The 15,732-nt window shown below is 40.5% G+C and overlaps 1 protein-coding gene across 1 annotated transcript in view; it reads right to left on the reverse strand.

Moving 5' to 3' along the window:
- Window positions 1-15,732, reverse strand: part of Adgra3 (adhesion G protein-coupled receptor A3) — a 97,223-nt gene that overhangs the window by 41,911 nt on the left and 39,580 nt on the right. The window contains exons 3-8 of the mRNA XM_021210577.2: window positions 15,239-15,310; window positions 11,798-11,869; window positions 9,929-10,000; window positions 7,796-7,956; window positions 5,350-5,563; window positions 602-766 (exon numbers count right to left, since the gene is read on the reverse strand). Of these exons, the coding sequence (XP_021066236.1) occupies window positions 602-766; window positions 5,350-5,563; window positions 7,796-7,956; window positions 9,929-10,000; window positions 11,798-11,869; window positions 15,239-15,310 (756 nt within the window). The remainder of the gene's footprint in view (window positions 1-601; window positions 767-5,349; window positions 5,564-7,795; window positions 7,957-9,928; window positions 10,001-11,797; window positions 11,870-15,238; window positions 15,311-15,732) is intronic.

Consider the following 15,732-nt stretch of genomic DNA (forward strand, 5'->3'; position numbering starts at 1 on the left):
TAATCCCAGCACTCAGAAGGCAGAGGCAGGTGAATCCCTGTGAGTTCGAAGCCAGCCAGGTGTAGTTCCAGGACATAGTGAGTTCCAGGACAGTCAGAGCTACACATCTGTTTCAGGGTTCATTATAAAGGTCATTAGAAAAAAAAATGACAGTCTGATTAACCTGTCAGTACCTGTCTCCCAAAAGCAGGGGTTTGAAACGCCTGCAGCAAACCATCTGATAAAGTAACAAGGGAGAGCCAGAGTGGATATGATCAAGATACACTGCACGCATGTATGAGAATTTTAAAAAGGACATATTTTTCTAAAATGACTATCCTTCCAGAGGCTCCTAAATCAATAGGTAGCTGAAAAGTTCAAGTATCTTTTTTTTTCCGTAAGTGATTCTAAAATTATCATTACAAAGGATATTTCTTAGACATATATTTATATGTGAATATCCATATATTCATGTGTCTATGTGTATGTTTGTAATCTATATGGACACACACATACACACACACACACACACACACACACACACACACACACACACTCAGAGTTTTTGGAAATACAAGGCTTTAAGAAAAATAGCTTTTCTAGTATTTTCCATGTCACTGACCTGAAATCACCTTTGTTGTTCACAACCCTCTCTGGTGGACAGTATTGGGCGGAGCTTTCTAATACCACAATGTCAACAGTTCTTGTATTATTCCCACGTTTCGTCTGAACATGACAGCCCCAATTTCCAGTAGATCCAGCTTGAATATTAGAAATGGTTAGGGCACTGCACAAAGGAAGAAAAAAAAAACAGGAAAAAAAAAAGATTTTAAAGAGTGAGAAACATGATTGGGATCCTGAAGATAAAGAGAGTTGTGAGAGGGGCAGGAATAGGGCCCAATGCTTTGCAACATACAGGAATTCCTGAAGCTTGGTGAAGCACAGAACCTCCAGTGTGGGAGTAGAAATATTTCTCTAAGTCACACCATTTTAAAGACTCTGAACAAAGTATTCCTGAAGAAAGGTCAATTATGAAGTGATTAAAAAATACTTGAGAAGACAAGGCTAGAGAAGTGGCTCAGGGGTTAACAGCAGTTGCTTCTCTTAGAACAGAACAAGGTTCGACTCTCAGCAGCCCACATAGGAGCTCACAAAGGATCTATAACTCCCAGTTTCAGAGGATTTAATGCCCTTTCTGGCCTCCACAGGTACTGCATGCACACAATGACCATGCGTACATTCGTATATGTAGGTAGAGCACTCACACATAGAAAAACAAAGAAAGTATAATAAAAGCGGGAGTGGGGAGGTCAGTGGGCAAAGGTGCTTGGAATCACAATGACTCTGATTTGACTCCGAGAACCCACATGTGGCAAGAGAGAATCAACTCCTGCCTTAAAGTCCTCCAAACTCCACATGTACAGTGTAGTATTCATGCAAGAAAACATGCATACACACTGAATAAACATAAATCCCGAGAATGATTAAGAAATGACCAATTAATGATTCCTAAAGAAGTTTCTATGTGAAACTATGTTTCCCCTAAGACCTGCATCTCTACGTAATGGTCAATAAATCTCATTCTCAAAATGAAATCATAACTCCCTAGTATAAAACCTATTAATTAAAGAGCAAGTGTCAAAACCTTCAATTAACCTCTATTCCTCTATATGATTCACTGTGCTTTGTTGTTATGTAGACACAAATGATAAGAAATAATTAGACATAAAGCATGTATCATCTTAATTAACTTATCAAGTTATGTCTGGAGGTGAACACACGTTTGTGTGCTCTTCTAAATCACCAAGGGCTAGTCTCCGGGAAAAGGCTCTGAGGAACTGTCACATTCCGAACCATCAAAGAAAACGAACGTTAGCTTGCCTAAGAAATAAGTCAACAACTAATAAATATTTTAATGATAAGGTACATAAAAACTGAAATTCATTATTCAATAGCCATGAAGCCCACAGAGATCCTAGCTACACTGAGCTAGGATGAAGTGCACAGAGATTACAGTGATGAAAGCCGTACATAACCCGGGTTGCAACCTCAGCTCAAGAGCCTTTACTGTGTAACTCTATCACTATGTCCCTCAAAAAAAAAAAAAAAAAAAAAAGGATGGTAGTTCCAACGAGTAAGATCTATGTCAAATCCTAGGTAGTCACTGTGGTACACACCTGAAATCCCAGCATGCAGCAGGCTGAGGCAAAAAAGCCCACAAGATCAGCTTAAGCATAAACACCCTGTGTGTCTCTATTCTAACATAAACACCCTGTGTGTGTACACATTCTAGTAAATCACTAGCCTAGCCACTTGAAAGATACAGTTAAAGCAAAATAGAATTAAAATTACAAAACAATAAAAATTTAACCCGATTTTTAAATAAACACAATGATTTCACATGGGGGGCAACTGCCTGCTGTCTGAAAAAAAAAAAAAATCATAGCTCAGAATCTAACAGAATCTAATCAGGCAAATGATACTTTCTTCTTCCATAATACTGTGACACAATACTAGACCACCACAAACTGCCTAAAGTCCCACATTTCAAAGCATGTTGCCATCAAGAGATGTGACATGTTTTAATGGGGACACTGTACTAGTGCTTCTGAGGATTAGTCTATTTGAGTCCCAGTATGTATAGGTGGCACCCTTCTGTAAACCATGGCTCTTCCACAGGGACCCCAGTGAAGAAGTTAGGGCAAGGACTGAAGGAGCTGAAGAGGTTTGCAACCCATAGGAAGAACAACAATATCAACCAACCAGACCCCCCAAAGTTCCCAGGGACTAAACCACCAACCAAAGAGTACACATGGCGGGATCCATGGCTCTAGCTGGATATGTAGCAGAGGATGGCCTTGTCGGACATCAATGGGAGGGGAGCCCCCTTGGTCCTGTGGAGGCTCGATTACCCAGGGTATGGGAAGTGGGTGGGTGGGGGAACACCCTCATAGAGGCAGGGGGAGGAGAGGACAGGATAGGGAGTTTGTGGAGGGAAAATTGGGAAGGGGGATAACATTTGAAATGTCAATAAGTAAAATAACCAATAAAAACCCCCAACATGGCTCTTCATACACTAGGCCAACTTTTTTTGTGGACAACCTTTAATAAATGTTTTCATTGTCTAAAAGCATCCACTAGAATAAAAGTCCCAGGAATCGTGCAGACAGCAGGTCTCAGAGACTTAAGGAGATTCAAGAAGAAAGAAACAGCCTGAATTTCAGCTTCTAAGAAAACGACGAGCAGAGTTACAGATGAAGGATGACTGGCATCAGGACCTATCGGGAATCAATAAGCTTCAACCTCACCCACATCAAGAGCCATGTGCTTCATCTCTCTACAGGTTCTGGGGTGACCTCTGGGGACCAGACCCTCTGTCTTCATAGGAAAGACTGTCATGTCAGTCAAGTGTTTCTAACAAGGAAAACGTTAGGTCAAGTTGTTTTTCTTAAAATTAGTTTTTTGTGTTGCTGTAAAAAAAATTGAATATACTTTAAGTATGACTTTCGAAACAGATTTATAAAGTAATTCCACTTTAGTCATACAACTTTAGAATTTTAAATTAACCAAAGCTCTTTGTATATAGAAGACTCTACTATCTGTAAAGTTTTGTTGTTGTATTGGGTCAATTATTGCCTATTTATACAATAAACTCCTTAAGAGTGTATAATTTGATTACTTTGACATATGTATATGCCTGTGTAATCATCACCCGAGTAAAGATAGTGTAACAATGAGTACATTATTCCTTACAATTAACATCAACCCTAATAAGGAGTTCAGAGGCTGAGGCCAAGCCCACATTAAACCATCCTTTCTGCAGTGAGCAGTCAGCAGCTGAGCACATTAATAAAGTGTAAGTAAGTGGAGACTGGGATACAGAAAGAGTGATCAAAAGCAGACAGAAACTACAGAGGATCTGATATAGGAAGAAGGGATTGGCACTGGGAAACAAATCGGACATTTTAAAGTGGCTGTGGCCCAAGGCTCCTCTAACACCAGAAATAAATAATCTTTGTAGCCTGAAAAGTTAGACCAGAGGGAGCAAAGGAAAAGCTCTGACATCTTACACAGGGAATCCCTTCAAAAGCTATGGCCGTAGCTCAGTGCAGAGCATATCCCTAGCATGTGAAAAGTCACATGTTTAAACCCCAGTACAGCTCTCACTAAACACAGACATATTTCAGTTGCTACCTACCAGAGAACAGAGCTACAAGTAGAAGGTTAGCCAAGCAAAGTGCCCAGTCAAATAAAACTTAGTTCTCCTAAGAGGAATACAACAGAACCCAGAAGAATCCAGTCACAAACTATCTTCCATGGTGAGGCTGTAAATATTTTAGATTCTGTACGCTAAAACAGCAACATGAAAGATATTATATAAGTGCATATATAACCATTTGCAATGCGACTGCTTAGGAATGTCAGCTCTCCGTGGGCCAGAGTTGGCCCACAATGCTTTATCAGCATTTCCCTCATTGGACATTTATAATGAAGTATGTGATTTAACTCAACATCATTACTATTTAAGTATTTTTTAAAAACCATATTCAAAACAAAAGTAGTCAGGAGTCATGACTCCCCAAAGATGACTCAGCGTCTGGAGTAAGAGCAAGGGTTAAAACCTTAGCATCTATTCTAAACACTGGAAGACACTAGATGGAAACACACTTCCAGAAAAGACAAAACTGTAAACACTGTAAACACGAGAATTCAACCCAAACGTTTCAGAGATGACTTTGGTTTAGAGAATCCTTGCTTTCTCAACAAGTTTCTCGCAGCACCCCTGCCTGGGCAATGTGGAAGCTGATGTTTTACTTTAGGGAGATCCCAGCCACACTCTAGGCAGGCAAGTAGGCAAGACAGAGGAAACCAGGACACTCAGTATGATACCCCAGAAGGGGAGCATACACGTTAGGCTGTTTTTATGTTATAGAGTACATTCTGACCAACCAGCCATGGGATTGACAGCACAGAGTTATACTTTTACACTAGCAGTGAGTGGGTAGGGATACAAAGGGAAGACATAGCATTATTCAGAAGATGAAATGGTGAAAGGGTGGTGATTCCTAAAAGAGAAATAAAAGTTTAGTAGCAGAAATGGCGAGCAATTAGGTTTGGCACTAAAATTTACATTTTCCTCTTAAAACTTTAAAGAAAAAGACTTCAACTTTTAGTGTTTCCCTTTTATATTCAGCTTTTTCTTCCAAAACTAGATGAGGAGATAGTTAACTAATTTAAAAGGGTGACAATAATAATCAGGAGAAAGGAATGTCCTGTTTAGGGCATTTTTAAATGGGGAAAAAGTGGCAATGGACAAATTCTGGCTAGGCACGGCCAGCCCCAAAGGGCAGCGAACCCAGAGCACTGTACCTCGCGATCAAGGAGCAGTTGTGAACCATGCTCTTCTCCACAAAGATCCCTTGGGACTCATCGGTCTCAACAATGCGCCCATCCTGATACCACAGCACTTGCATGTCCTGGTCTATATAGGAAGCCATGCACTGGAAGGGAAGGCTGTCTCCTTCGAACACAACCTGGCGGTGCGACGGAGTCATGTAGAAGGACGGCAGTTCAAGGGGAGGATCTAGACAGAAAACAAAGGACGAGTGAAAGAAGCCCAAGCACTCCACGCACCACACCGAGAAGCAGCAGATATCCTTGAGGACAGCGGAAGCACACATGCGCCTCAGTTCCCTGCCTTCTACTGCTAGTCTCAGTGTGCTGGTCGAGTCCAGTCAGAGCTATGGCTCCAACCCCCAGGGTCATGTCCTGGAAACTTGGTGCCCAGTGTGGCAATGTATAAGGCCATGAAACTTTTTAAGAGGATGGGTCTCCTGGGAGATCTTTAGGTTATGGGAGGTGCTATCCTCAGAACGGATCTCCTGGAATGAGTCTATGAGGGTAAGCTGGTACAGTAGCTGGAGCCGGGGTCGTAATATGTGGCTTCCTGTCTTGAGATGGCATCTCCTCCTTCCACACATACTCTTACCATGATGCTATTACCATGAGGCCTTGATCAGAGGCCAAAACAACGCGGAAGCACAATGCTGAGCCACAATCCAAAACTGTGAACCAGTAAATAAATCTCTCTCATCTCTAATGTTTCTAGCCTTTGTATGTTTTGTTCTAACAGAAACAGAGTAAAGCAAATAGATCACGGTTCATAACAACCTTGCAAATGAAAGCATCTGACATTCATTCTGGGTATGTAGTGCTCTTCCTTTCCAGCAATGCCCTCACAACACAGCAACACAGACGAAAGCAAAGAGAGAGGCCAAGTGCAAAGTACTGAGATCTAGAGACTGGAGCTACTGAATAAATACATTTGGATGATCATATTTCCTTGGATTAAATGCTTTCTTCTGGTTACAAAATTTTATATGTATACACAAACATATATATATATATATTTAAAAATTTAAAACATTTTAAGAAAAAAGTTTTGTTTTGTTTAATAAAAAGATCCTTTCTTTCAATCACTGTTTACAACATAATTCCTTCCTGTGTCAGAAAGGGAAAGATTTTATATATACATAAAGTAAATGTATACAAATGCTACTGGTTCATTATAAAGACGTTAAAATCTGTAGCTCATTTATCTAACACAATTCTGTTGACAGCAATAGTATATAAAAATCAAAACGAAAAAATATGCAGAAATATATACAAGTAAATTAATCACTGTGTTATTTATGGAGTGAGAAATTATTAACAAGCTGAAATGCAGGAAGAAAGCTGTTGCATTACAGCTACATAATGGACTATTTTATACAAAGAAGAAAGCTTACATTATTTCAACTTTCAGAAAGTTACATTTAGGAGTAAGATGGCAATTTTTGTTGCTGTTGTTTTGTTTTTTTTTGTTTTTGAGAAAATACAGGAAAAGCTGCAGAAGTTAAGCATTAAGCTCTCAACACCAGCAATCCCTGAATACCATGAAGTAGTACACACACAGTTTGCTCTCTTTGAGTTTCTTCTTTCATATCAAGTCTTAATTTTCATTCACAGACCACACCTTGCTTGTAAAATAACAATACTACCAGTAATAAAGGGGGGGGGGAGACAAGATCATTTACTTTGTGCCCATCGCATGTCTCTTTTGTTCCTATGGCACATTTTTATCATTTTACACAGTTACTGTGCTATTTTGCTCATGCCTGCAGAAATTCCCCAAACTCATGATTTTCAATAACTGCATGCTTCATTACTGATTAGAAATGCCAAATGTCATTCAACTATTTCTCTATAATTATGAGCTTCAGCATATGTTTATATTGGTCAATTCCTTTACATTAACTCTAAGATATAGAATTCTTAGATCTAACTATATCAATCCTTTATGAACTGACATATACTGCTGAACCATAGTTCAAAGGTCATATTATGTGGCTAGGGGTATGACTTAGTAGCAGGACACTTGCCTACCTTGTGTAAGGCTGAGTTTGGTTCCCAAAACAGCCAAAACACAAATTACAAGCAAAACCCAGAGGTTATCCTGGAGCCTACGCCTACCACTGAACAGTGAGAACGTCCTTCAGCAGACTCCCCATTTGCCTACTGGAGCATACATGAGCACTCTGTTAGTCTCTGAAACTGGTTTTCAACCTGCTGAGAACCAAGAAGAGTCACCCTAGAGTCCAAGGGAAGACTGTTTCCTAATCTGGCTACCATAACCACTGGTTTACATGGCATATTAGTAAATTCTTCAAGATTAATTGTGCTGAGATTCTGTCAAGAGAACTTCAGAGTCTGTCAAGAAAAACATGATAGCATATCAAAACAGGATGAACACTTCTCGGTTCGGTTTCTCCCTTACCGCAAGTCAAGAGCTCCTGCTTCACCCCTGTGACAGGCTGGGCCTGCAGTGACTTGGGATAAACACACCTGGTGTCTCGCACAGTGATGTTTCTCTCCTTTACCCAGCGATGCATCCACAGAATGTTACAGTCACACAGAAGGTACTCAGTCTGAAATTCTCTGCAACACACAAATTGGGTGACCGTGAAAGCATTGTGCAGCTGTGGGCTACGGCTGGCCTCGTCCTGTTAGAACTGTGGGCCTTTATGTTGTAAAGCACAAGGTGTGGATCATAAACTGGTTAGTCCTTTCAGAGTGCCAGATCCCACCAATACCTCCCATGATCCTAGGACTCCTTCTGATCAAAGTTGACATAAATAACAAAATGAAACACTCAGTTTGTCAGACATCTTTCTTGCTTTTTATTTTTTATTTTAAACATTGTCTTTTTTAAATATTTATTTTTACTTTTTTATTATATATTTTCTTTATTTACATTTCAAATGTTATCCCCTTCCTGGTTTCCCCTCTGAAAACTCCCTATTCCTTTCCCCCTCCCCCTGCTCACCAACCACCCACTTGCACTTATCCTTCTCTTCTACGCAAATCTCCGAACCCTGGGGTTTTGGAAGACCAGGTCCTATCCCAACCTAGCAAGCCTTTACTTTTTACTGTAAAGTACATGATAATAATATGGGATCTTGAAGCCTTCCCAAATTTTGCAGCATCACTTCATGCTTTTGGACCAAATGCTGCCACCTCTATTGTTGATTTTGGCAATGAAATAGCAGGAGTACTGGCCTATTCTGTGGTCATACTCTGGACAGCTAGTTGGATTGTAAGCTTTTCAAAGGTGAGGACCATTTTATGACACTCTTCTCCTATATACTGGGTACCATACAAGTAAGAATACTTTAAAGTCACTATGAACAAAAAAGACTGTGCGTTTAACAGAACAGTTGGCTTTGTATTCTTATAAGAACGGCAGATTAGGTTATCAGCCCATTAATGTGAGCTCTCCTTTGGTTAACCAATGACTATCCCTATGACGCCCAGTGTGGTAGGTCTAGCTAATGCAGCTAACTGTGGAGACTGCTCCTGCCAGCACAGCATACCTAAGAGTAGGAACAAAGCATCAGTATTAACTCATCCCTATGGCATGGAGCGTAAAGACAGGTCAACCAAGTGCAGAGTGGGGCATGCTTCTAACTCACAGTTGGTTAGCACATGGGGTCATCTCAGAATTTAGTCAAAAAAGTGGGTGAGAGGAAGCATACAGTTGAGCAAAGAGATACTAAAGTTTAAAATATCACTCTAAGAATGGTTTGGTGTATCTCTAACTCCTGAGGAAAAGCACTGCCAAGGACTCCCGTTGCTTGGATGAAATTACTTCCCAGATTCCTGCAACTGAGGCTCAAAGACAAGGTTATCCTTTGACATCTTATTTGAAGTCAAGGAAAACCTGGGTGGGAGAACACTTACCTGGCATGTGCAAAGGCCAGCTTTGAGAGTAAGGGGAGGAGGGTGTGTGTGGGGGGGGGGGGCAGCATTTACTAAACAAAGGCATCTGGTAAAGAGAGGTTCATGGGAAAGGACTCAACCCAATGCATTATACATAATGAAAATGTGACAGACAATCTGCGATTCTAATTTTAAAAAAGTGCAATTTATAGGGTAAAATAGAGTAATGGAACTATACTGTGAAGATGACTGTCCACTGAGGGACTTCTCGGAATAGCAGGAGCAAGCTGGGAATTTAAAGTGGAGCAGAAACTACAGGACAGAATTAAACCCTTACATTATAAAATCATCCCAGAAAGGGGGTTTTATAAGGCTATACCCCAGGCATTAATTAGACAACAACATAAACTTGTGGATCTCAAAATGGAGTCCTGAGGACCAACTCCACAGGTTTCTTCTTTCTGACCACAACTGGGAAAGACACATTCAGAGGAGATGGCCATCTCATCTGAAATATCTCCTGAGGTTCATCTCGTGGGCTTCGGGCCAGAAGGTGGCTCCTGCAAAACCCTAACTTTGGCAAATCTGCAAGACATTTTTTCATAAGACCTCTTAAGCTACATAGCAACTGTTTGTTTTTTAATTTTTAAAACTGAATATAAATTAAATACAAAAAAAAATTCTTACTTACAAAGACCGCAACGAGCCAAGATAATCAAAGGTTCCTTGAGACAGTGAAGTAAACAGATTCCCTGAAAGGTTTCTAAGGGGGGAGAAGAAACAGGTTCACTTCTTAAAATACTTAGCTCCACATCACTTACATTTATCTGATATCATCTCAAATGTCTTATGATCAGAACAAAATGTAATGAAAGAATAATTCATGAAAGCTGCTTGAATTCTTAAAAGAGGGAATGTGCAGATGCCTCCATTCGGCTAGAGGGCAGCAGTCTCCACCTCACAGAGTGCACTAGGCAAAAGCTTAAAGCACATTAGTGTGAGATAAGATTCTTCTGCCCTCATCAGGAAGACCTAACAGATTCCTTATGGATTCCCCGCTAGAAGGGCTCATCACATGTCCACTCAAGATTATTCAGAAAAGGAACCATAAATAGGTGAAGAAAGACTGGCCTTCATGACTGAGAGGAAATGTAAGTTAAGTAAGATGGTAGGGAGGGCTTGGGGGATAAAAGGCAACTCTATAAGCTCTCCTGCCTCTCTCCCAACCAAATGCTCGACTGTGTAAACCCTTCAGCAAGGTGTATGCTTAAACTCAACAGTGTTGGTACTATGGTGTGCATAGTACTGAAAGCATCCCCACACCTCATCACATGCCCAGGAGCTAGAGTGAAGAAGGCACAATGTGCTTCTCAGAGGTAGGGGACAGGAAACAGGTATCCCACATTTTATGGTTCTTTATACTTTGTTATATATACATATACATGTATACCTATAGGGAGAGATTGTGCCTGTACATATACACATACAGAGAAGGAGAAAGAATTTCTATCCATAGAAAAGTATCTTACTTAAAAATTTGACAAGTTAAGGATATGGCTCACAAGTAAAAAGAACAGTAAATTAACTTATAGCACTGAAATCTTCAACACTAAGTATCATTTTACCATTATAAAAATACAGAAAATAGGTACTTAACATACTATGGCGGTGAGTGTTCAGGACAGACGGCACACACTCGGGTTTGTAACATTAGAGTAGAATGGAAGTCCCTTGAAAAAAAAATAACCTCACCATTCAAACACCACATGCTCTATTCTGTGCACCAAGGATAGATAAATTTGCAGTTTCAAGAAGGGGAGGTGGGGGCAGAGCAGGACACAGGAAGGCATGGGACAGAGACTTAGGGGGTGTGAAGAGGTCAAAGTCTCCTCTGAGGTATGGGCCAAATCCTTCAATATGACAATGCCAACTGTGGAGGGAGGAGAGAGAATGATAGGGCTGAGGCGGGGGGGGGGGGGGGGTCAGCTCCTGTCACACCTGCAACAATGAGGTCTTAGACTGGGATGCTAGCCCTGCTACCACACAAGCACCAACATTCAAAACTCAGTACACCATGACCTCCAGTGAGAGCGCAGGACTGATGTGCTAAGATGCTATATTAGGAATCCTAAATAAGAAAATCTGAAATCCAAAATGCTCCAAAATATTGAACTCCATGACAGCAGCATGGAAAATTTTGTACCACAGAACTTGTGTTTCATGCAACAGTGTTTGAAATATTATGTGAGACCATCTCCAGGCTCTGACTGAGGGGTGATTATGAAAGAGAAATGAAGTTCACGTTTACATTTGGGCCCACCTGCAAAGCATCTTCCTGTGCACATGAGCTCACCTCATAGTCCTTTAGTAAGGGATTCTTAACCCATCTTCTGTTCTGAGGGTACGGCATCTCCTGACCCAGTTATAAGCTTCCTGTCCCTGTGGCTTCTGTGAGGCCTACATTACTACTTGAATATTCAATACCACCAATGTTCAGAACCTCGTGAGTACCTAGTGGTTCAAATACCTTACATTTTAATAGGGTAGAAATGGTACTTACAGCCGAACCAGATTGGTGAGTCCTCGAAATACGTCTGCATTCAGACAACCTATTCGGTTGTTCGTCAGGTCCCTAAAAGAAGGGGGAAGGGTGTGTCTTTAATTAGTTCTCTTAATTAATACAGGCCCGATAGACTCAGTAGTCAAGAACAATAAGACCCTTCTTTTCTTCATTCTCCCAAAATCGAGACACGAAGGGCACTCCAAAAAACGGGTCTTGGGTTCATCTTCCTTTTGGTACACAGAGACAAGATGCCATTTAATTATATTCAAACCACTAATGCTACAAAATTATTCAAAATAAAAGTAGAGTAGTAAAACGGGACTCACTCTATCTTACTATGTGGCAGAACTCCTGAGATGCCCTGCAAGTCAACCAAGGCGGGAGGCTGGAGAACTTAGCCCAATCATCCAATCGCAGTAACAACAAGACTTAACTCTATCTGTTAACTCTATCCTTCTATTCTGTAACTCTATCCTTTAGCTACTCAGACATTCTGAACATAATGAAGTGGGGGACTAAATTAGCTTTTACCTTACAAATCTGTCATTTACTCTCAAGCCAAATGATCTTCAACAATATCTAGATAACAGCCCAATTACTCTGCCAGTCAACCCTAAGGTTTAACAATTCCTAGCACGCATTACCTTCTTAATATTTTTCTCTCATTAATATATAAAGTACCCTCCTTTTATTTATGAATAATTATTAACAGGTTACTACTATTTAATATTAGGTGGAGCATGCACATACACAGGGTACGCAAGTGCCACAATATACACATGGAGGTTGGCAGACAAACTTCTCAGACTTCTCTCCTCCCACTGTTTTCCACTGTGTTCCACAGTGTTCCATAGACTGAACTCAGGAAGGCTCGGGACACAACTGCTTCTGCCTGAGGAGCCTTCCTACCTGCCCTGGGGTAAAATTCTAGCTGACTCATTGTTGCATCTTTCCTCTCATATTTTACTTCACACCTGAAACAAGGGATGCAGTGAAGTTTACATTTAACCCAGGTTTCAGGAAAACTGTGAGTAGAAAGGCTGTTTCAAACATCTATCCAGAATGGCTTGCCTTGCATCTTTGTTAAACAGTGAACTTGACTAGCTCTGTGTGGAAAAACTACCATGAATCATTCTTTTTATCAGTTGCTACATTTTGAATAATTCAATTTTCATTTGGGATGTTAATAGAGAAATCAGAAATTTATATAAACTAAAGTCTCAAAAATATTTATTCATTTCCTTTAATGTCCACATCATTATCTGTCATCGAGACATACATCCTTTGTTACACTCTAAGCTACACTATAAAAAGGAAGAGGGTACTTAAAGTGCCTATTTCCAAACAAAAGCCTCGAAATTCCAAACTCTGTACTAGGTCACAGCAGAAAAGGCATAGTCAAAAGACTGCAAATTCCAAGAACAGAGCATTTGACCTGGGTATTTCCTCAGTGAGTTTGTCCCTTATGTATTTCAAAAGCCACCCTAAGTTATCTGGGCAGAACAGGATGTGTTAGCTCGGGTTTCTCTGTTATGGCTAAAGTAACCTTAAGCCACACAAAGCTTGCTCTTATGCTCAAGCTCCTTTGGATATTAAAGCCAAGCACTTAATTGTGTCGGATTTTTTTAAGTGGATTTTTCTTTTATTTCTAGGTTTTACTATTTAACAAAATGAGGTATCATCTTGTGGGCTGTTGCTTGAACAAGAGTGCCTTGGTCCTATTCATTATCCTAGCTCACTTCTGAGCTTTCAGTGATGTAATTACCAGTGACTCTTTGGGAAACAATTTCATTATAGCTATGCCTACTTAAATGGAACTTAGGTATTGATAGTGAGTTTCATTTGGATTGAGAATCAGCTTAAATTCGTTGATAAAGCAAAGAAGAAAGTGAATGGGTTTGAGTTTCAACTACTCATGGTAGTTAATCTCTCAAAAGCTACTTAATCTTCCTGACTAATTATCTATGCATACAGACAAAACCACGGACACTGACAAAACACTTTGTGTGGCCACTGAAATGAAGGACTTAAAGTCTTTCAAGAAAGCGAGTCTGGGTCTATAAAAGCTAGCAACCACTGACTAAATGGCTATCTTTACATCCCACTGAGTCTCCACGTCAGAATCCCTCAGCTTGCAAGCTGTACACCATAAGCTCAATTACAAGTCAGCTGTTTGGAATTAAGAATGTATTTTCTGGCAGGAAGAACACTGTAAATGGCAATTACCTTACAAGGCAGGAACACCAGAAGAGCACTTACTGTGCAATGCAATGCAAACAAGCTACGGCAAAGCCTAGCACAATTACCAGTAATTAAGTTAAACGCTACTGAACAGGATTATTAAACTTTTAGACGGCAGTACTTGAGACATTATTTAGGATAAGGAACTAAGCAAGAACTTAAGGTTTTCTGAGGCCCCTTCAAAACACTGTCAGGAAACTGTCTTTAACTGACAGTTAAGCTCCTTTGCCCTATACCTCGGCATGAAGTGTTATAAATATTAACCTTTCTGCTACCCAAGCAGCTGTGAAGACAGTAGTGACCCACACAGGGAAGAGATAACGTGTAATGATAGACGGAAGATGTTGGAGGGAAAAACATCACAGAATGCAAGCATCAGTGACTGGGAGGCATGGGGAGAACTTGGCCCAGCTCCTGAATTTTGAACAGAGTAGCGCTTTAGCATTAATTCTTCATTTACCTTACTATACACAGTCCCAGAGTCCTTTTCCTTTGTCCTGCTACTTCTCTCTGAAAGTATTTTCATCCCCTCTTAGAGAGGCTCAGTAAGCCTGAGTCCTTGTCTGATATTACTGACTCCACCCACACTGTATATCACACTTGTGTTAACATCAAATTTTCTCTCTTTAGTCTGTTTAGTCCAGAACAAGAACGTGGGAGGTCAATTCTCCCCATGTACAGCTTTTTGAATGCATCCAGAGCCTGAGTTCTTCCTCAGAAGTGGGTGTGTGTAAGCAGTCAGAGCTCAGCAAATGTGTGCACAAAGAACATTGTGTGGCTGTGGCGTGGTCTATGCGGCTTTAGTTCCTCAACTTTCCAAATGTGAGAAAGTGTGGCAAGAGGTTAGCTTTCAGAGCAATAAAACCAACTCTTTAGGCTGTGAAGTAAAAGTACACAAGGAAATGGCAAGCCATTACATCATTAATAGAGAGCCTGAATTTTTGTAACTGAAAAGAAGAAGAGTTTGACTGGAGTCATAGCTTGAGGATTGTCTCTACAGGAGTTATGGCTACAGAGCTGACATGGTAATGAGTTTGTTAGTACAAGAGAGACACCCAAAACATACTGATAGAACACTTATCTCTGCTCTAGAAGAAACCTGCCCAGATGAGCCTCTTTTGAGTCAACTCTTTTGGAGTTCACTGCTAACTGTAGAAGGAAAGGTTCAGACTCACAAGGAAGCAATTCAAAACTCACAATCTCTTCAGTGAAGACAGTCCCCAAAAGGCACCCGGGGCTATCCTACTAATAAGGTTGTTCCGGAGGTCCCTGTGAAAGGAAAAGTAAGATTTAGTCACACAGTCACCACGACATCAAATATTTTAGCATACTACACTTACCTGCTGCAGAAAGAACCACCATTATGGGAGAAAAACCAAAGCAAAAAAGGTTACTACAAGATCTACCCAGCACTGAAACAAATTGTGAATTCAACCTTAAGAAATCTGACTGCTTATATTTTTGGTTGTGAGCCATCTCACTGATAATGTGATATTAGCCCAGAAGCTAATAATATAATTCACAGACCACATGAAGCTCAAGAAGAAGGAAGACCAAAGTGTGGATACTTCGATCCTTCTTAGAAGGGGGAACAAAATACCCATGGAAGGAGTTACAGAGACAAAGTGTGGAGCAGAGACTGAAGGAATNACCATCCAGAGATTGCCCCACCTGGGGATCCATCCCATATA

The sequence above is a fragment of the Mus pahari genome, chromosome 13 (assembly GCF_900095145.1).
Source record: "Mus pahari chromosome 13, PAHARI_EIJ_v1.1, whole genome shotgun sequence".
In the NCBI taxonomy this organism is placed as follows: Eukaryota; Metazoa; Chordata; class Mammalia; order Rodentia; family Muridae; genus Mus; species Mus pahari.